Raw genomic sequence first — 22,244 nt, forward strand, 5'->3', positions numbered from 1 at the left:
CAAAAGATTTACATTTATTTAAAAAAAATCATTAAAATAATTTCACAATCGGCGTAGATATTAAAGAACTAAAATCACATCGATGTACACAAAATATACAAAAATCTCAAAATTAAAAATTCTCTTAGAAGAGGAAATAAAAGGCTGATTGTAACGTGTAAACATGTGTCCTATAAGTTGACCCAACGTAAAAATTGCATAACTATATTAATGAGATTAGACAACATAAGCTGTTGCGCAAATATTTTATGTAGAAACATGAACATAACATCTTGTAAGTAAAAGTTACTCTATATTAATTATTTATATCCGAAGCATCACTGCTCGCTGTTTCTTACACGTTTAGACTAGTCATGATTTTTTTAATCTTGAGAACTATTTAACTTCCTATTTAGCTTTAAAACTTAGTTTGTGATTTATAGAAATATGTGAAGCTATTTCTGCAATGTTCTTATCTTATGACAGATATTAATAAATTAATCAATAAAACGTACAGAGAGAGAAAGAGAAAAGGATTAATTAAATATCTGTGGTTGATTAGTCTTGTGACAACTGACATTTCACTTTCATTTAGGGACGCAGATTGAAGATTTATCTATTAATACTACATATCTAAGCTCTCGATTTGTGGATTTAATATGAACTTCAACCATAAATAGACAGTACCTATTTATAAAAAAAAGTTATTGCCGTTCATATTTTTTTGTCTTGACGTGCTTCGAATTCAATCAAGTTTTTTTTACCTGAGTGGGATCCATTAATTCTTATTCTATAATTATATTCTGTATGTGTAAAGATATAAAATACATATATTAAAAACTATTATTAAGATATATTACCATTATTTAAATGACAAATTCTTTGGTCGCTTAGAAGGTTATCGCTCGGATAACATCACTTAAATGTCACGTCAAGGGTAGTAAATGGTTCCTAGAAATTTAAAATATTCTGATTTTATTTATTGACAGACTTCGACATTATTAATTTATAGATCGAGATAAATTCAGATCGTAAATAACTTTTCATTTTTTATCGCGAAATTGAGTGGGATCCACAACTTCGGGAAGTATTGTGCAACTGCTATTTTTTTTTAAATTAATAATTTGTCCAATTAATGACAAACTTAGTCATTTTCTTTGGTATTATCTTAGTATTTATGTTAAGATATATTTATCTATATATTTGACAATGTGCCAGAGTGCTAATGTGAGTAGTAGGGTGTATCTATGCCGGATGTCTTTGTAATATTAAATATGTATAAAGAATAATAATACATAATCGAGACTAGAGTCTTAGTGTGATTATAATACTGATAATATTGGTTGTAATTGTAATACATAATATAAACTGTCTAAAATTTATTGCACTTTTATAGATAATAATGTTACATTGTATAAATTTTTTATATTGTTTATATTTTAAGCTAAGATAATTAATATACCTATATCGCTATATTTATGAATGCCCAATAACGGAATGTAAGTAAACCTGCAGGTGCAACAAGTAGGTGACTTTAGAGGCCAGGTAGTGTTATTTTTACAGCATTTATTCTGACGGTCGTATCATTCTTTCAGTGCCTCGTTCCAACTAAATAAATAATTCATCTTCGAACGATTTTGACTGGGAAATGAATTGAGCGTGCCTAATGTGTTGTATAAGTGTCTGTCCCGTGTAGTAGAATCTGCGGACCTTCAACTGATATTATTCACAGTGTTTTTCTAGAGAATCTATACAAAAAAAAAAACTATGAAAACTACCTTAATAAAAAAAGTATATATTATTAAGCATCACTTAAGTACTTTTTAGAAAAATTAATGTCACAAGTACAATAAATATCACATTATAATAATACTTTTATAGCATACAACACTAAAGCAGCGAATAAAGGAAGGGGAAATAATATATTCATTATAAATATTTTTCTGTTACATACGCACTTAAAATTCTTCAACGCATGTCTATAATATGCTTAGGTCCACAATTTAATCGACATCGAAAAATATTGTCGAGCTCGACCGTGCCCGCTCTTACATTTCAATTTCAAAATAATTGTTTTGTGAATAATTTTAGCCTCATACGTTCTGTAGAATTCACATTCAAGTAGTAATATATGGTCGCTCCGTACTCTTATGGTCTATTTTAAAATAATTTTCACGAAATTTAGGCGAAAAATCTTTCTACGGAATAAAAAAGTTTATTTTATACACATTTAAAAAAACTATAATATACTAAAATTAGTAACATTCAGAAAATCGAATTTGGTTACGTACGCTCTTGCGAAATGTATGCAAATCATTTGATTGAGATAAAATAAGGTTTAAAATAAAGAGGACAACCGTTACCTTGTGCTGAATAAATCCTCAAGAGAATTGGTTTATCATTTACCGTTCGATATTTTAAATATAAATCACAGACAGATATTTGAATAAGTGATACATTTTTTTTTGAAAATGTTGAATACTTGCTATTATATGCACCTGATTAAGATTACATTTTTAAAAGATTACTTCATCGAAATACTTTTTTTGTAATACTAGGTACTAATGATGTTTATTTTTAAAATTATGTTATTTTCATTTCCATTTATCAATTCTGAATAAAAATAAAATAAAATTAAGGGATTAAATATACTCGTATATTATATGGTCTGTGCCTCAATATATTTTTATTATTGTATATTTTTTATTGATTCAAGCTATTACAGGATTAATTCTGAAACTAAAGATGAAAAGTGTTAATTGCGATATTTATTTATAGAAAACGCTTAAAATGTTTTAATTATGTATTGATAAAGAGTAATAATTTGTAAAAATGAATTAAACTAGAGTTACTGGTTATTTTTTTTTACTTAAAAAGTAAAACTGTGATTTTTATAAGAAACATATATTGCCGTTGAACTGTTCTGTCCACATTTTAAAAATCTTTTAAAAATTATTTTCGTATATTTATTACAGTTTTAGTTTTAATTAATAATAATAATAATATACAATACTTTTATATTTTTCTAAACATAAGAAATATGTTTATAAAAACAGAACGTCTAGATTAGAATATAAGCTATTTTTAAATCCAATCAAATTTATGTATTCTAAAATTATACAATATGCCAATATGAAAGTTAGATTAGAAGTAGTTTGTTCAACACGGTTATCCTATGTAAAATGCTATTTTTTTATGATTTTGCTGTATATATTAATGTTATTATACTTTTCCAAATTATACATAGCATAGGTCAAAAAGCTAATTTTGCACAATAATATAACAATGTCGATTGCAATCTGTTTACGCGTAAAATTACGCACTACCATTCATTTCTGTTATCAAATGTATAACGTAACGTGATAAAGTATTGAGTAATAGTTAATAAATATAATTGGACCAATCAATCATTTGGCTGAATGAGTTTTTAGTGATTGTTTTAAAAAAATTGCGAGTGGTGGAGGCGCCCGCCCGTAAGATCGGCGACGCTCCACAGCGCCCCAGTTCAGAACGCAGTCAATCGGAGTGTGCGCGATTCGGACTCTCACGTGTGCCTGTTATAACTGAACCAAAAGTTACTGAAGTATTACTAAGTTTGAATTTCAATGATCCTTCTTAAGCACCAGTCAGCCGTTTACTTCTTTGTTGTTAAAGAGCTTTAGATTCTATAATTATGATCAATTTTAATTTGCTTAATAAATAATTTTTTAAAATGAAGATAGGATTGATTTTATTTTTAATGTTGTGTAAGAACATTTGGTCGACTATTGGCGAAGAATTTCTGGTTAATGATCTTCCTGCGTCATTTAACCAGATAAAAGATCTTGCGGAAGCTGTGTGCAGTGATTTATTTTTCAACTCGGTGAGTATACAAATGTATAAAATCACATAACATCATAATTATGTAATAAATCTTTTGTATTAAAAAAATACGTATAATTATAATATAATCTTGCTTTTGTACAATCTCGTTTGGAACTAGACCTTGTTCCAACGGGATAGAAGATAGTTTTTGTCCGTTGTCGTCTCGATCTTTGTCGTCATACATCACATATATGCGATGTAATTGATGCGTGATATAAGGAAAAAAATTGCGGTAATAATACTAGTAAAATCGGCATAGCCTGAGGGGCATATCATTAATTATGTAAATTTAAAAAGTTCAGGTATAACTAAAATATAATTTATTTCAGATAATCGATTTATATTATATTCATTCTAAAAACAAAAGCCTCAGTTTAAATAATAAATCAATTAATTTATAATTCTCATATAAAATAATTCATTGAAAAAATAGTTGATTTTATAGTAAAAATAAAGAAGGTTGCCATATTGCATGTCATATGAGCAACATCTAAAACAAATCAGAAATTATGAAGTTGTACAGACGTTGCTTTTTCAAAAAACGATATAATTTAAAATAAACAATAATTTATAAACTTAGACATTGTCTTTTAAAATGTTTAGTTTACACTTTACAAAAGCGTTTTAACACAAATATATAAAAAAAATTGCCTCTTTACATAAGCACTTAAGGCACAACGTTACCTTGGTTACTTATTACTCAACGTTTTTTTTCAGTCTAAATTATAACTCCACACCAACACCATTAATTTTAAATAAATTATATTTATTCAAAACTAATTTCCACCCGTGGCTTTACCCGCAAAGCCGAAGGGGGGATGTATAAAGATTCCCTCGGTCATTTCGTGTACCCCAAACAATGTGTACGCAAAATTTAATAATGATTGGTTGAGTTATTAAGACTTGAAAACGTAACAAACAAACTCTCTTCCACATTTATAATATCAGTAAGGAAGTGTATTTATTATACGGATCAATAAATAATAATCTAATAATAAAACTAATAATTTCCGCATTTTAATTTTAGAAAGATAACTTATTTTTAGAAAGGTATGTTAACTTTTTTTTTCGTATATAATTTACCTCAGTAAACATGTGCAATCCCTTTTCAAGTTTGTGCAAGTTTTCCATTCCTCGCCCAAATAGTCACATGCGATATTGTATGACCTTTTGTCTTCCTACCTCTAAAACAAATGTACTTAGCCACTCGCCTTTATACCGCATGTGTTTCTCTTATAATAGTATTCGTTTTAATTATGATATTTTTACCGACAGTTCTATAGCCTCATTGAAAAAAAGTTTAAAAAAATGTTTCAATAGATTAAATTATTTAGCTATTAAAAAAACTTATAAGCTTAGGTCTTTGTTTCTGTCACAGACTAGACGCTTTTTTCGCACTTAATCAAAAACGCATGTCGTGTCTACATCTTGATGTTTCTCTTGAGAAATGTAATCATTTGAATTTTTTAAATGTCATTTTGTTTTGTAGACCTATGAACATAAAATAAAATAGAAAAATCCCGAAAACTAATACTGCAATTATGTTTTTAAGTATAGGTGATATTAATTGTCGATCGTGATTCCTCCTATCTTATACAAACTTTTATTAGTCCTCTCCGCACAGATATAGTGGCGTCAGCCGATACGAAAATAATTCTTAATCAAAATGAGACATCATGCACAATATTAATCAATAATAAGTAACATTAAGTAGTTTTACTGGTGGCAGGTCTTTGTGCAAGCTCGTCTGGGTACCACCCACTCATCAGATATTCTACCGCAAAACAGCAGTACTTGGTATTGTTGTGTTCCGGTTTGAAGGGTGACTGAGCCTGTGTAATTATAGGCACAAGTAACAGACACAATAAGTTTGGCACTATTACGCAAATCTCATTGACAAAAGAAGTACAATAATTACAGGCACAAAGGACATAACATGTTAGTTCCCAAGGTTGGTGGCGCATTGGTGATGTAAGCGATGGTTAACATTTCTTATAATGCTAATGTCTATGGGCGTTGGTGACCACTTACCATCAGGTGGTCCACATACTCGTCCGCCTTCCTATTCTATAGAAAAAAAAGTTATGTAATTATTTTTTATTATATAAATATTTAGGCAGGCAGAGCTAGTATATCTAAAAAGCTTGCTCGTTTAAGTTTAGCACTAATACGCAAATCTTATTGACAAAAGAAGTGATGACCAAAAACTCAGTTGAGTTATACAATCTTTTTTTATTTATGTTAACAAGAGTAATGTGAACAAGTAAAAGAAAAGACTTCGTATGTATATGTAACTTATGTATATAATGTAATGTATGTATGTATAAATGTAAGGATTTACAACGAGAAGAAATAAAAACTAAATATCCAACCAACTCAATGTTACCATATGTGTTTTGTACATCTTCGGGCCAGTGCTCATTTGGGTAATAGCAGTGTTGCTCCCGCTGGTTTCAAATTCAGCGCACACTAGACGAAGCTACGAGGCCCAAATATTTACTCGCGCCCCCCGTATGGTAGCTCCACAAAACGCACAAACATGCTAAGCTTTGTAATATCCTTGATGCATGGCCGCCGCGCGGATAACGCGTGTGCTTGCGCAGACGCGTCTTTGTGCGCTACTTTTTGCACCGCCTTAATACTTTAAAATGTTATTTCAATTTATGTATGCAATATTGTATTCATTCACTGCGGTAAGCACAATGCAGGGATATTTTCACCGCCAATGATTTAGAAAAACTCTGCGCTGCGTGCACAATGATTTTTTTGCGAAAAGCAAATACAAATCTATTACTTATAATGACAATGACAAATAACATTTCATATTCAATACTTCGTAATTTATAAAAGTAAAATACTAGTCTTCGCTTGCATGTTGGTGAGGAAGGAGTCAGGTGTGAGGTATAAAAAATGCCTATGTCCTTCCTTGGGGCCATGCTTCTCACCATCCTTAAGAATCTCCAGAGATTAATAAATTGTGCTATTGGTAAATTATAATTACTGTGTTTATCTCTACGCTGACTTTTATGTTACATAAAAGAGAATATGCTTATCCTGAAACCGTTTACAACTTGCCCGTGTGCATCCTATCGTCTATATTTAATGCTAAATATACATAAATCAAATTCGTTATTTTGCATGTACCTGAAAATAAAACACGATTCTAGTAGATCTGTAATAATATAAGTTAAAGTATTTGAAGAAGGAATCCGCAATATATAATTAACCTTTTGAATAACCAAAAATAAAATTCAACTTAAAATTCTTATTTACTATATTAGGTACTTATTCATTTGATCACTTAAAAATATCACAAGAAAATTAGACGACTTTAATCAAATAATATCACATCATTTTAATGTGAGATTTTTTTTAAATATCCCAGTTATGGTAAAATAGTAAAAACTAAAGATTCTAAAATTTTGTATGCTTTCTGCCTGTTATTATACTGTGCTTATACCCCCTTCAAAATCAGAAAGCTTTACCTACAATCTATGATAGCCACCCTGCCTGTGTCGCGACTGACGGTAATTCATGAACGTGATTATATATTTTTAAAAACGTATATGATATGATCACCATTCTATAACCAGAGTTACACACAGACATCCAAATATGCTGAAAATCCCTAAGATGAGGACCAAGCGCTTTGCAAAGCTTTATACTACGCACTGCCAAGTTGTGAAATTCGCTGCTGGCATCTGTATTTGTGGGCATTTTAAAGATCTAGAATAGACATTTAATAGGATTTCTCGCTAAACAATCAAAATTACGATCAAGATTAATAGATGTTAAAAAAACACCTTTTTTTAAGCATTTTATTTAAAGATAATTCTTTGTTTATATACTTGACAAATATGAGTTACAGTATATATGCACATCACATATTTGTTGTATTCGTAAATGTTTATGCATATCATTATTACAATTTTTTGTGTACTGTCTGTTTTTGTCTAATAATTTCAAAATCTTTATTTCGATAATAATGTATTCAGTGACAAATAACTTTTGTTATATGATGTGTCAGTTCATATGCAGTCATATAATTTTGTGTTTATTCGACTTTAAAAATTAGAAAGTAGTAGTAGTAGCTACTTATCAAAAAACAAATCCAAGTACCTCATAGTTGTACGACAGCGGAAAAGGGGAACTCCAAATGGATATTTCAGTATATATGTTGACAAACAGTTACTAAGCATATCAATGAGTCAATCTTTCCCGACCAAAGCCATAACCTTTCGCCATAAACATCTACGGTTTTGATAACTCAGTTTAGCCAACAAAAACAATCTACTGTATTCCAATTTCTTATTATTCAATGGTTTCTTATGAATGGTACCCACTTAGAAAATTATGATTTAAGAAACTCTACAAAAGAGAACTTTAATTCCATACTACATAAATAATTTATAAAAATGAATTTCAATATTATTCTATTCCAAATATTTTTTTTAAATATTTGTATAAAATTATTTTAAATTCAAAATAATTAGGAAGATGAGCTTATATTTTTATGATTTCAAAAATTTATATTTAAAATATAAAAAATACTGGCGAAAAATTTTTTACGATATCTGCAAAAATGATTTTTTTACAAATTTTTAAAGTTACACGAGTTCTTAAATTCTTTTCTGGAGCGACCGATCGACGCGTGACGTCATATCGCCCAACGTCGCTCGCTCGCCTATACAATTTCGCCTAAATTTTTGCGTTATTCTAGATTTTATTTATATTTCAGTTAGTATAAAAAAAATCATATATTTATTATACAGTACCAACAGTACATTAGTATTGAAATTTGTCGTATTTATAAGTTTTTAGTTTTAGGATCAAACATTTAATTTTTACAGGCTAGTTATAGGTATTCGTTTAATGTAAACATAATTCAGAATGTTCGTAATACGGCCTTGATACGTTAAAGACAGATAGTGTTGTCATAAGAGTTTGTATCGATGAAAAATGCATTTCAATGTTAATCTTAGGTTTATTGTTATTTGTTAGTCTTGTAGATGATTTGTGAACAACGCCGTATCGGCAATGATATAAGTTGAAAAAATCATCAGTGACTGTGACCCATTGAAATTGATTTTTACCATATTAGGTTTCTTTGAAAGTCAAATGCGTAGTCTAATATAGTACATATAATACAAATGTCATTTAAATAGGCTTATAAGGGGACTTTTGAATCGCTATGTTACAGTATATAATTAAACGTAAAGCTGCCACCTATTTTGCTTCTTCTGTATTTTAATGACATGTGCAAATTAGCATCATTCAATTTGTCGAGAACACGTCGATCAGTATAAACTTGTGTTTGAAATAACAAGTTTTTATTAACCAAAGCCTTAGATTGGGGCCAACCAAATTTGGTACAACTCAACCCTAATACGACACATGACAGCGCGATTCCCTCATTTTGAGAATACCGCCTCGCTACCAAATCCAGTATCAGGACGTTAGGTTCCGCAGTCTATTGGAAGGTGAAGCCAAATTAGCTTGTAAAAGGTTTATGTGCTCAACAAGGTAAGTCAGTACTTCACGTCAACTCCTCGCCTAAAATTCGAAAAGGCTACAAATCAGCCCCACATGGAGTACTGCTCTCATCTCTGGGCGGGAAAGATGTCATTATCACAGTGCATCTTCTATCGCATCTTTTACGGAGAATGCTCTGAGGAACTGTTTAGATTAAACCCATGCGCTGAATTTCACCACCGGACATCGCGTCTATATTCTAAATTCCATCCATACCATCTCGATGTCTGGAAATCCACTACTACGCTACTTTTAAAGCATTTCCTGTTATTTCTGCGGAACCATATTACCCGGCGACTTTTCCGAACCGTTATGACATAGAAACCTTCAAGAAAAGTCTAAGCCTACTCATGTCCTTTGACAGTGGTAATCAATTTCCATCAGGAAAGCCTCCCTTTTACATAAAAAAGGTTTCTTCCAGTAACAGATTATTTCATTAAAAGTAGGCTCCTCACATCGCCATGAGTGCTTCCAATGACATAGTATGTTTGCATCCTTCACATTCGAGATTGTTCATTTTACTTTCATTAGAGGAAAATTTACCATAATATGCCGTGGCTCTATATCGTAACTATCGCACCCCGAACTGTGTACGTAAAATTAAAATGTAAGAAATGTATATTATATTCAATATCGATATAATCTTCTATCGAAAGCGGAAAACACTAGTATCTACATGAAGAATACGGACTTATTGCCGATCACAGTTATGATCAACTGCATTAACAAAATAATAAAATAAACAATAATAATAAGCTCACTAACATATTTCAAGTGATTTGTGAAAGAATCCGCAATCATAAGATCGACTTTCGGTAGATTATTTGTTAGTCTACGTGAAAATACTGCTTTTATTTTAGCACAAAATAACATAGCGCTATGGGAATGTGTTTTTCAAAGTGCAATATAAGTTTTTGTAAATTCATAAAAAGAGAACATACTCGGTACCAGCAGTACATACTCGGTGGTTTTTCTTGAAGTCTCACAGCACCAATACTACCGGGTAACACCAAACAATATTAATAATCGTTCTAATATTATTATAAGCAAAAGAACATATGTGGAGCGTCACTGGTGGTAGGGCTTTGTGCAAGTTCGTCTGGGTAGGTACCACCCACTCATCAAATATTCTACCGCAAAACAGCAATACTTGATATTGTTGTGTTCCGGTTTGAAGGGTGAGTGAGCCAGTGTAATTACAGGCACAAGGGACATAAAATCTTAGTTCCCAAGGTTGGTGGCGCATTGGATATGTAAGCGATGGTTGACATTTCTTACAATGCTAATGTCTAAGAGCGTTGGTGACCACTTACCATCAGGTGGCCCATATGCTCGTCCGCCTTCCTATTCTATAAAAAAAAAAAAATCACGAAGAAGGATAAATACAAAATTATCAACGCGCGTATCGCTAAGAGTCGCCCGAAATAAAGAATTGGCGATGTGACGTCAAAAACTCGGACGGAGCAAGAATTATATGAGAGCGCCCAAATTGATTTGCTTATAAAAATGTTTACATAATCATAATTTTTTCACACATGTTATTATAATCGTGTAAAGATTATTTTAGTACAAAAAAATTTTTTTTTTTTATTTATATCTTCCTAATTCTATTATTTTTTACAGCTTTAAACACTTCCATTTTCTCTTTTCAGACCGATATAAAACGTAGGGAGTGTCATACACATTTTACGAGTAAGTATTCCAATTATACTAAATTACGAAATTATTGAGAAAAAATTTACTGTGAAGTTCGATAAATATATATCATCTTTTTTATTTTATTGAATATATATCTTAACAAAAAAAGGTACTCAAAATGGAGCTAAATGCTCTTATAAATGAGTTGTAAAAACGATTTGTTGCAAAATTCCAATAATGATTTAATTATTATCTCATTCACATTTTTTTTATTATAAACCTGAAGAGTTGATACAAACTCTTAAACATGGTGCTTAACTCACGCACTAATATCAGAAACTGCCAGAGCAATTTGATTGTTTTTACTAGATTTGCTAAATAAATATAATGCTTTAATTTATAATAATAATACTCAATAAGCGATATATGCAAGTAAGCTAGGACTCTATGGATCGAAGTGGACCATACATGTCATCAAATTGGGCTAACTAAATAACATAACAGCAGTACCTGGTATTGTTGTGTTCCGGTTTGAAGGGTGAGTGAGCCAGTGTAATTACAGGCACGAGGGACATAACATCTTAGTTCCTAAGTTTGGTGGCGCATTGGTGATGTAAGCGATGGTTAAACCGCAGGACACAGCTAATTTTTCAATAGAGCTTTTAACAGTTATTTTATTTATCGTTGAAGGTAATTGGAGAATGTCAAACGAAACCCAAGCGATAGATATAAAATGTCAATTGAAAAATACGATAGCCATTGCTGTGACGCCCTCAAAGTTCATGCAATTGATTATATTGATCAATGACAAAAAAAAAAAAGAAATCGTAAGTATTTTCATTTTCATCGTTGAATAAAATCGTTTTATCCGTTTTTGTATTACGTAATTTAATATTTTGATTTGGTATTTGAATTTATACTATATATTTACAGTCTGTGAATGTCCCACTGCTGGGCTAAGTCTTCCTCTCCCTTTTTGAGGAAAAGGTTTGGAGCTTATTCCACCACGCTGCTCTAATGAGGCTTAATGAAATACACATGTCGCAGAATTTCAGTGAAATTCGACACACGCAGTTTTCCTCACGATGTTTTCCTTCGCCGTCAAGCACGAGATGAATTATAATAACAAATTAAGGACATGAAAATGCAGTGGTGCTTGCCCGGGCTTGAAGTTTGAACCTACGATCATCGGTTAAGATTCATGCGTTCTTACTAAGCTATCTCGGATTTTTAAATTAATATCACTTATCGTAATTTTACAAATATATATGTAAGAGGAAATAGGAATATGAATTGTATATTAAAATAAAGGTAATCTTATGTTTTAAAGGATTTTATTCCATCTATATAAACATATTGGCGGGCGCACAATCAACTTGAAGACGTTTTTGCGTTTTTAATAGTACATTGTCAGCAGATAAATAATAAAAAAATAATTATGATATATTTTTTATATATAGGTATTTAATATTTTACATATTAAACGTAATTTTTGTTCATGAAATTTTTAACTGCAGATATTTAGTTTGTATGTAAATGATAATTCGTGCAGATAATATATAAATTAAAGCCTCTCTTCCCTGACATTTATTTTCATCTTCAATAGCATGTAGACAAATTTTTATTCTTCTACAGTTATGACATTACATTTTTCCTCGGCTAATGTCATTATAGTATTAATATGCGAATATTAATACTATAATGTTATTATTTTTTACGAATACAAAAATTAATTATGAACTAATTAGTAAAAAAAAATTATAAACAAAATGACACTTCTAACGGTACTTATACCAGAATTCGAGACTCGAGAGCTAGCGCAAACGTGTTTAATCCAGTAAAAGGTACTGTAAAGGTGTCATAGGTTACATACAGTGTAGGCACTACTACATACACAAAAACGTTCCCAAGCTGATTTATGAAGCTGATGTATGAATCTGCATTTTACTGATAAAAAAATGTATCTTATTTATATTTTTTTTATTATTATTTAAATCAAATTTAAACGAATAGAAAATTCACGAAATATATAAAGTACACACACAGTTTATAATATAAAAGACATTATGTAATAATTAAGAATACTAATACGTGTAATAACTACATTACTAGGATTTTATTTCAGATCAATTATATACTTATAGAACCAAATGAAAAATATGGCACAATTTACACTCCCTCCGGCAATAGTAGTTTTTGGATAACAACTTTAGACGAAGCCGGTGAGCCATCTTTATTTAAAAGAGGACCAGAGGTGCTGTCCTGGGAAAATATTAAAGGAAGTCTACAAAATAAATCGTACGATATTGAAATAAGTTTCTCCGAATTTATATCAACTACCGCGAAAAATGAATATTTCATGAAAGCAAATTTTTCTTGGAACGCAACAGACAGTAAGTGAAGGTTTTGGAAAAAATATTTTATTGATTAATTCCCATCGTTCTTCTTCTCTTCTTCTTCTCCTTTCGCTCTAACTCTAGTCTTCGCTCAGTAGGCGGAATGGCACCATATTCATTTTTTAATAAATGATGGAAACATGAATTTACATGTTTCGAACAATTTTTTTTCTTCACTTATATTCCATTTATTTTTTTTGTTGATAAAACTAAAGCTCCTCTATTACTACCAAACAAATTGGTTGACAAATTGAGGGGAACGGTTTTTCTTTAATGACGATGCGATAATTTTGATTCAATTGCGATTTAATTTAATATCAATGAAACATTTTAATTATAGATAATGTTCTGTAACTATTACAGCTGCAGATTCATGTTTTGACGTTTTAAGCTACTGCAACAAGAAAACACAAGGAAATCTGTTTCAAAAAAAGATAAAAGTAAGTTAAAAAAATCTAATTAAAGAAACAAAAGTACTATTTTAGTAGCAACCTTTCCTGAGCTACAGCCTCTTTTCCTTTTGAGAAGTTTGAAGCTTATTCCAACATTCTGCAAAGCGTGCTGTGTATCCAACACATTTGGCAGATTATTCAACCGACACAGCAGGATGACATGCAGGATTCCTTACAATATTTTTGAAAACGAAATGTCACAATAAGCACAGTCATCCCAAAACTCGATCTATTTAGCTCATGTAAATTATAAAAAAGATATTAAAGAGTGTCAGAGAACATACTGCCAATATTGAAATTAAGGTAGGAGGATAAGAGTATTATTGTCTTCATATATTAATTGATAATAAAAAAACACATATATTCATGTTTTTGTATAAATTATAATTTAGACAGATTAAAATTCAGAAATAATAATACAAGTAATTAAACGAATCAAAATTGTAGTATAACAAAACATCAAATACAATTCGGTGATTTTTTTTTATTTCGTGATCAAATATTTGTTTAGAATGTATCTTAATTGTTGTCTGCAGCCGTATCAAGAACGTATTATTTCAATAGACAACTTGCCGCTCGACGATAATTGTACAATCCAAGTGACCGGGAAATACGGAACAACAGAACGTACTTACCGAACACCAGCCTGCGATAAATTTCCTCAATGTGCTCCTCGTAAGTTCCAATTTATAATCTTATATAACACCTTTTTTTTCATTTCCTTCACCGTAAAGCATGAGATGAATTATAATCACAAATTAAGCACATAAATTCAGTGGTGCTTGCCTGGGGGCTTGAACCCACGATCATCGGTTAAGATTTACCACTTTTCGCGTTCTTACCACTGGGCCATCTCCAGCTTTTTATTTGTCTTATTTATTCAAATTATTGATCATGAGCATAAAAAAGATGATGTAACACCACTCTAGGCTTGGCATTCGCTGTCATTGGTTTATGGTCTATATGCTAAACATGATGGCAGTGAATATGTAAAAATACATTGAGAAAAAATACATAATAAATATAAAAAATAGTGTCTAAAACATTGTGAATTGTCCAGTGAATTGATAAACGTAGTAAGTGTCTATGGGATTTTCATAGTATTTATTATAAGACAGTATGGACATATTAAACAATAATTGATCGATATTATTTTTTTCAGCGCCTGATATACCCAAAAATGTAACATTATATACTTATCAGTATGAGAATGACGACCTGTGGACAGTCCACGTGCGTTGGTCCCGTCCGCGCCGAACACCGATGCTCTACAACGTCACTTTGCGGACGATTAACTCTGTACAAAGTCGTTCTGTCGCTGGGGTTAGATTATTTACATGATTAACACCACGATATATTTATTTATTTATTTATTTATTTATTTATTTAGTGTACAGGAAACAAACAGTGAAATAATTACAATAAAATAAAAAATATAAAACAATTCATAAACCAAAACAGTTTCCATTTATAAATTAATCATAAGTAATTACAAAACAAGACATTTTTTATATTTAATAGGTGCATGAAATTATATAATTCATTTATATAATTTAATTTAATATAAATTTAATTTTTAAATCAAGAAAACATAATTTAATAATAAATAATAAATAAATAAATATATATATGTATATTGTGTACACACATCATTAAATGCCTCGTTGGTCTGATGGCAATATATAATGCTGCAGATTCTGTGATTCTTTCAAAATCCTTTCGGTTTTCCTACCACTGAACTTGGTTTGTCATGCCGACTGATTATAAGAGTAAAAAAATAGATAGTGCACCTATTGTTAAGCACACACTTGTATGCTATAAAAAATCCTGCGCAGTTCACTATAATTTCCGAGGAGAGAAACGAATATGTACCAAATCGGTCAGGACATCAAATATGATTATATGTACACACATAAGATATACATAAAGCTTTACTTGTTACTCTAAACATTAATCATCTAATTCTTGATGTCCGTACACAGAACGCGACGGAGGTGCAGTTCGAGCGCGTGCACGGCGCGGGGCTGTACAACGTGTCCGTCGTGGCGCTCTTCGCCAGCGGCGCGACGGCGCGCACTAGTCGATACGATTTTTTTCCTCGTAAGTAAATATCAAATGGATTATAAACTTACCTATTACATATTTCGAATATAATTAGCTAATCCTATACAATAACACTATTATTAGTAAAAAAAACTACGAAAGAAATGTAAAAAGAAATAAAGTAAACCGAAAGCTTTGTTTTCTTTCAAAGGTGAGGCGATCACTGACTGGCTGAGTATCAATCACCACAGTCTAAATGATGTGTACCTTTATTACTTTATCTAGAAATTGACCATCCCTGACCTTAGATATATGTATATGGCTACAAATTTATATTTTTTATTAGAAATTGTCACTATAATATTAATACTTCTTGTCACTTACCGCCTAGAGCGCTGTACTATCAAAGTGTCTTATTTTTAGACAAGACCAATAAATAGTTCATATATTATTATTTTTTATATTCGACAATCATATCGTGCAAAAAACACTCTTATATTCATTTTTATTTTATTATTGCGTTAGTGTCGATGCCGATAATGACAATAATTATTAAAACTTACAGTTTTGGAGCAAACCTCGAGTTATGTGACTGTGCTAGTGGGAACGGCCTGGTCTATTTCACTGCTGGTGGTGGCCGCGCTATTGTTCGTTGTGGTCTATTGGCGCCGTAACCTGCTAACTATCCAATCACATATTTACGACAGGGTAACATACACTGTATTTGTAAAAAAAAACTGTTACATAGTTGAAAATATCTGATTTAAAATAATTATTATCATACACAAATTAATTGAATCACATCAACAGGACGCTTTCGAGAAAATAGCTCAAGAAGGAGACATAGATATCGTCAGTTCGGAGCCGGGGGCGGAGGACTTGTGGGAAGTGCGCCCGGAGCGCCTGCTGCTCCACGAGGTTATAGGAGAGGGTGCCTTCGGGGTTGTACGAAGGGGCACGTTTGCACCGTCTAACAAAGATGTTGCTGTTAAAATGCTTAAAGGTAGGTCATGTATGTAAGTAGGCAAGGTATGCTCTATATAAATTTATGGCAAAAAGTACTACATCTTTGAAGACCAATATTTAAATAAGCAAAGATGTATCACGTACGAGTTTATATGGTCCGGAGGTAGCGTTGCATTTTACATAGTGATTTTGATAGAAGTCGAATGACTAATAAGTGAACTAAACATCAGCTGACGCACCCGCGGTGTACGCTACTTAGGCATCTGACGGTCAGTTTGATCACTATCTATGTCTGCTTACTATGACTTTTGTATTTGTAACGCTACCTCCCTGACTAATATCACTGTCCGCCTTGATACGACACATTTCGATTAAATCAGAAAACATATTTCATAACATATTATTTGTATATTGAAATTGATATCAAAGTTAAGTTCTACCAAAACAAAATACATACTTTGTGTTAATTAGGCTTTCCATCTGTGGATGAAATCCGATCGTTCCGTGCGGAGATGGAGCTCATGAAGAGCGTGGGTGCGCACCCGCATGTTGTGAGTCTGCTCGGCTGCTGTAGCGGCCGCCGACCGCTTATTGTGGCTGAGTACTGTAGCCGAGGAGACCTGCTCTCATACCTTAGGTAAGAAGACATTGAACAATATAATAGAATGTTACACACATCGGAATTCTCCCAAGAATCCTTATCCTTCCAGCCTATATATCCTTTGCTCTTAAAATATAAACGATTATCTTATGTACCTTTAATAGCTAAATACTTACAAGTATGCGAAATCCAATCGTAAGCTATTAATTTTAGCTGGCTAAAAATGTGAGCCAATTTTTTTAAATTATCCTAAAATTATGACAATTGTAAAAATGTAAAACACGTCATATGACTTATTGCCAATACGTTCGTAGTTAAAAATCCAAACTAAAAGTATATTAATTATTTATAATTTTCTATCCGTTAAAGGCCCACTTTGATTTAAACTCATCTATTTTACTTACAGATGTTCGTGGGAGATGATGATATCGCGACGGAATTTAAAATACTATAACAATAGCAAAGAAGGAATAAATAATCGCAATTATTTCTTCAAAAACAAGTCCACTGATGCGAAATTTGTATCAAATCGCCTCTACGACCTTGAAGGAGCTTGTGACAGTGAACTGACTTATCGAGACCTTCTTTCATTTAGTAGGCAAATTGCTATGGGCATGGAGTTCTTAGCTTCAAATCGTGTGGTCCATAGAGACTTAGCAGCTAGAAATGTTTTAGTGACGGCGGACAGAACGCTGAAAATTGCAGATTTTGGTCTTTCACGGGATGTGTATCAAGAAAACCAGTACAAACAAGAAGGTAATGGAAAGATGCCCGTCAAATGGATGGCTCTCGAATCATTGACTCATCGGATATACACTACACAGAGCGATGTGTAAGTAACCGTATATTTTGTTTACAAGGTGATAAATTTAGTGCGCGTTGAAATCTTTTATATGAAAATAATAAATCTATGTATGTATTAATAATAACCATTATAACACTAGGTGGTAGGGCTTTGTATAGGTACGACCACTTATCACTTATTTTTACCACTAAACAGCAATACATAGTGTTGTTGTTTTCCGATATTGTTGTTTGAAGCGAGTATAATTAGTCACAAGGTACATAACTTCTTAGTTCCCAAAGTGGGTGGTGCATTGGCGATATAAAAATGGTTAATATATTTTATTGTACCAATGACTACTTATGATGGTGAAAGCAGGTGGCACATTAAAAATATACTTTATTATTATTTTATATAGTAGTAACAGCATGTGAATGTCCCACCGCTGGTCTAAGGCCTCCTCTCCCTTTTTTTATTATATCGCGTAAAACTTAGAAATTTAATCAGTTAGCCCATATCTATCGATGCTAAATTTTATTACGTTAGTATAATAACAAACGCTGTAATCAGCTATTGAATATTACAGCTATAACTATACTATTTGCTCAAACCCGATCAGAGATTATTTCGTCACGGTAGTTACGGCTTACAACTCTACACGATTGAATAAATTTTGGAGTAAGACGCTAGTTTTAAAAACTCCTGGTGGTCAGATGGTCGTTTGGCGTGGTGCTGTGGGAGGTGGTGACGGTGGGCGGCGCGCCGTACGCGGGCGTGGGCGCCGCGCGCCTGCCGCGCCTGCTCGCGGCCGGCTACCGCATGCCGCGCCCGCCGCACTGCTCGCCCGATCTGTGAGTCCCTCGACTAGTGGTAACCTGTGTTATTAAAACTGGTATCTGTTATGTTTATAGCATATAAAAATAACAGAAAAAAGTTACATAGTAAATGTAATATAACTGAGTTTCACGTCGGTAGTTCTCGGTAGAAACTAATTTCATTGGTAAATAAAAACTAATATGTTATATATTTATATAATAATTGACTGTTTCAAAAGATAATGTGCGAATCAAATAATTTATTAAAATGTTATATTAGGATACGAATCTCTTATTGCACGTATTTTACATAACTATCTTTCACTGAATTTAATTTAATATGGTTAACACAGTCAATCCGCATCTAGATATAATTTGATGCTGTCCTGTTGGAAAGAAAGGCCTCGCTCTCGGCCCACTTTTACCGAGTTGCACGAGAAGCTGGACGAGATGCTGTACGCATGCGCCGATCACTACTTGTCGCTTATGCTGCCCGTCGACCTGGCCGAAACGCACGTGAGGCCTCACCGATACATACGCATGCTTATTAGGTGAATATTTTAACAATATATTATTAATTATAGACTTAGTCTACATAAAAAAAGAAAAACATTATAATTAATTATTTATTAGTGCGAATGCAAGGTTTTTTGATGGAATTAAATTTTGCATGCGATATAAATCAAGCTGTTAATGTACTATTACGTAATACGAGTTGGGAGTCTGTCTTGAATAGTAATCTTTGAATGCAATTCAATTATAATCATAATATTTATTACAGAGGCAAGAGAAAACGTACCAAAAGTTACGAGCGGCCGCTCGCTGCCTCCACCAACCACTACACCGATCAGCCCGCCGCCGCTGCTAAAGCCGGATTAGTTCTGTGTTCTTACATTGTTTAGCACCAGAAATTTAATAATGGAGTCATAAGCGCTAATTAAACGCGAACTATTTTATCTTTTTACTGCGTAGTCAAAAGCATTGGGTATTATTTATACATTTCACTGTAAATTGCAACTTAACCGCCAGACCCGTTTTTTTAGACAAATGATGTAAATAGGATTGCAGTTCTTTATGCATTCATGTTTATTTACCTACCATTTGTAAATTAACCAATTTATAAAAAATATTGCTCGCTAAAACCTCAAAAAATCCATTCAAACGTCATTGATATCTCACTAACTCTGTAAAGAATTAACTATTATTACATTTAAATTTATCATATACGTATTTTTTATTCATTGAATACCAGATGATAATAATTTAATTTTTTCTAAAATATATTTTATGCTGGCGGAATTTAAAGCATCGACAGCCGTCACCCGATATAGCGAACACAAAAAATACTATAAGTAAAATGATTAACATAATCGTTGTTACTTATTATTATAAGCTTTAAATTGTATATAATATTTTTAGAATTTAAGCTTAGCTTACCACTTATCTTAAGACTATTATTTAGTAATTAAACCATGTAGTTGTTGTCATTGGTTTTTTTTCCTATGATCTCTATTGTTGTATGTATTACAAGCGTAAACTTTTATTTTGCTTATAAAACATATTGTATATAATATATTCAAAAATCAAACATACAAAACAAACGTACATACTTTATATTATATGTATAATATGTTATTTTAACATACATTGTATGTTTAGACTATGGAGAGTAGAGGTAATATCTTATATTTGGGGGAAAAGATGAGAGTGAGGGTTCCTCCTGACTGGTCTCGCCCAGTCTGGGTTCGGGCCTCGGGGTTGCCCCCTTTACCCGGGCTATTCCTCCACGGCAAGTCGCCTTGCTGTGTCGTATAATTTTTGTTGTCAAACTGTTGTGTCAAAGTCGCTGTTTCGTCTAGTCCGGTTCTTATTCTTTGTAGGTTTTCACGTCCGGGTGATTTGTCAGTCCGGTAGTTATCGTCATCCTATCGTCAGTCCTCCAAATCGTCGTCCTGGATGCCCGCATCAGGGTAAATGGTCGACGACAATAGGAGCAGTCGAACGTGTAATTGTACTATACCGTGGAGGTGCCCGCTCGCAATATCCGCTCTAGCGAACATCGTGCGAACGAGGTGGCGGACGAACTTTTCCGCTGGGCGTCCGGGTGTCTCTGTGTATAACGTCATTTCTGACATACCTCGGAGCTCCTACTATTTTACGCAGGCATCGGTTCTGCTAGATCTGGATCCTCCGCTTCTGGTACGCTGAACAAAGTGCATACCAGGCGGGGGCCGCGTACGTCAGGCGCGAGCGGACGTAGGAACCGTAGATCCTCAGTTTGATCTTCAGTGGTAGGTGGGATGTGAAGAGGGTGTGCATATTAGACCGAGCGGCCGCGGCATGACTCACCGCCTTATTAGCGTTATTATAACGTTCTTATATACTTCATCAGATATTCTAATGCAAAACAGCAGTACATGGTATTGTTGTGTTCCGCTATGAAGGGTGAGTGAGCCAGTGTAATTACAGGCACAAGGGACATAACATCTTAGTTCCCAAGGTTGGTGGCGCATTGGTGATGCAAGCGATGGTTAACATTTCTTACAACGCCAATGTCTATGGGCATTGGTGATCACTTACCATCAGATAGCTCATATGCTCGTCCGCCTTCCTATTCTATATAAAAAAGTCTCCAGCTGTAAGTAAAATTTCAAAAACATTCCAGAATGTCGTTAGCGTAGAGTATGGTGTGAAAGTAGCAGTCGAAAACAGGATTGAAGCGCCGAGTTAGAAAATTTAACATTTTTGCTGACTAAATAGTTAGTGATAGTATAAAAAACTTCAACTATTTATGTAGCCCAAAATAATTTTGTAAGCATAACTTAAAATGACTGATAAAATTGGAAGAAAACGTGGAGTGAATTATTTTTTGCGAACATTAAATAAGTTTAGAGATTTTTTAGTGACAACTTTTTTAAATAATAGAACAACGGGCAATAAATAACGGGTAAAATTTGAGTTGTGGAAAGTTGCTACTCTAATAACTTTTTGCGCTGTTTTTAAAATTCACTCTGATACATTTGTTGTTGCCACCCTAATTATCACATTTCGGGGGGACACTTTTTATACAAATAGTACCTCTACCCTCCATAGTAATCAAGATGCTAACCCTACAACAGATACAAAAAAACAATTATTACACTGCTTTTGCTCCGCTTTAGTCATTCGGTCGCC

At 32.6% G+C, this 22,244-nt stretch overlaps 1 protein-coding gene across 1 annotated transcript in view; it reads left to right on the top strand.

Moving 5' to 3' along the window:
* The window catches only part of LOC126774826 (tyrosine-protein kinase receptor torso-like), a 177,515-nt gene extending 157,890 nt beyond the window's left edge, over positions 1 to 19,625 (top strand). The window contains exons 5-9 of the mRNA XM_050496453.1: positions 16,762 to 16,907; positions 17,342 to 17,507; positions 17,878 to 18,303; positions 18,969 to 19,106; positions 19,439 to 19,625. Of these exons, the coding sequence (XP_050352410.1) occupies positions 16,762 to 16,907; positions 17,342 to 17,507; positions 17,878 to 18,303; positions 18,969 to 19,106; positions 19,439 to 19,625 (1,063 nt within the window). The remainder of the gene's footprint in view (positions 1 to 16,761; positions 16,908 to 17,341; positions 17,508 to 17,877; positions 18,304 to 18,968; positions 19,107 to 19,438) is intronic.
* The last annotated feature ends 2,619 nt before the right edge of the window (positions 19,626 to 22,244 follow it).

Source organism: Nymphalis io, chromosome 17, assembly GCF_905147045.1.
Source record: "Nymphalis io chromosome 17, ilAglIoxx1.1, whole genome shotgun sequence".
In the NCBI taxonomy this organism is placed as follows: Eukaryota; Metazoa; Arthropoda; class Insecta; order Lepidoptera; family Nymphalidae; genus Nymphalis; species Nymphalis io.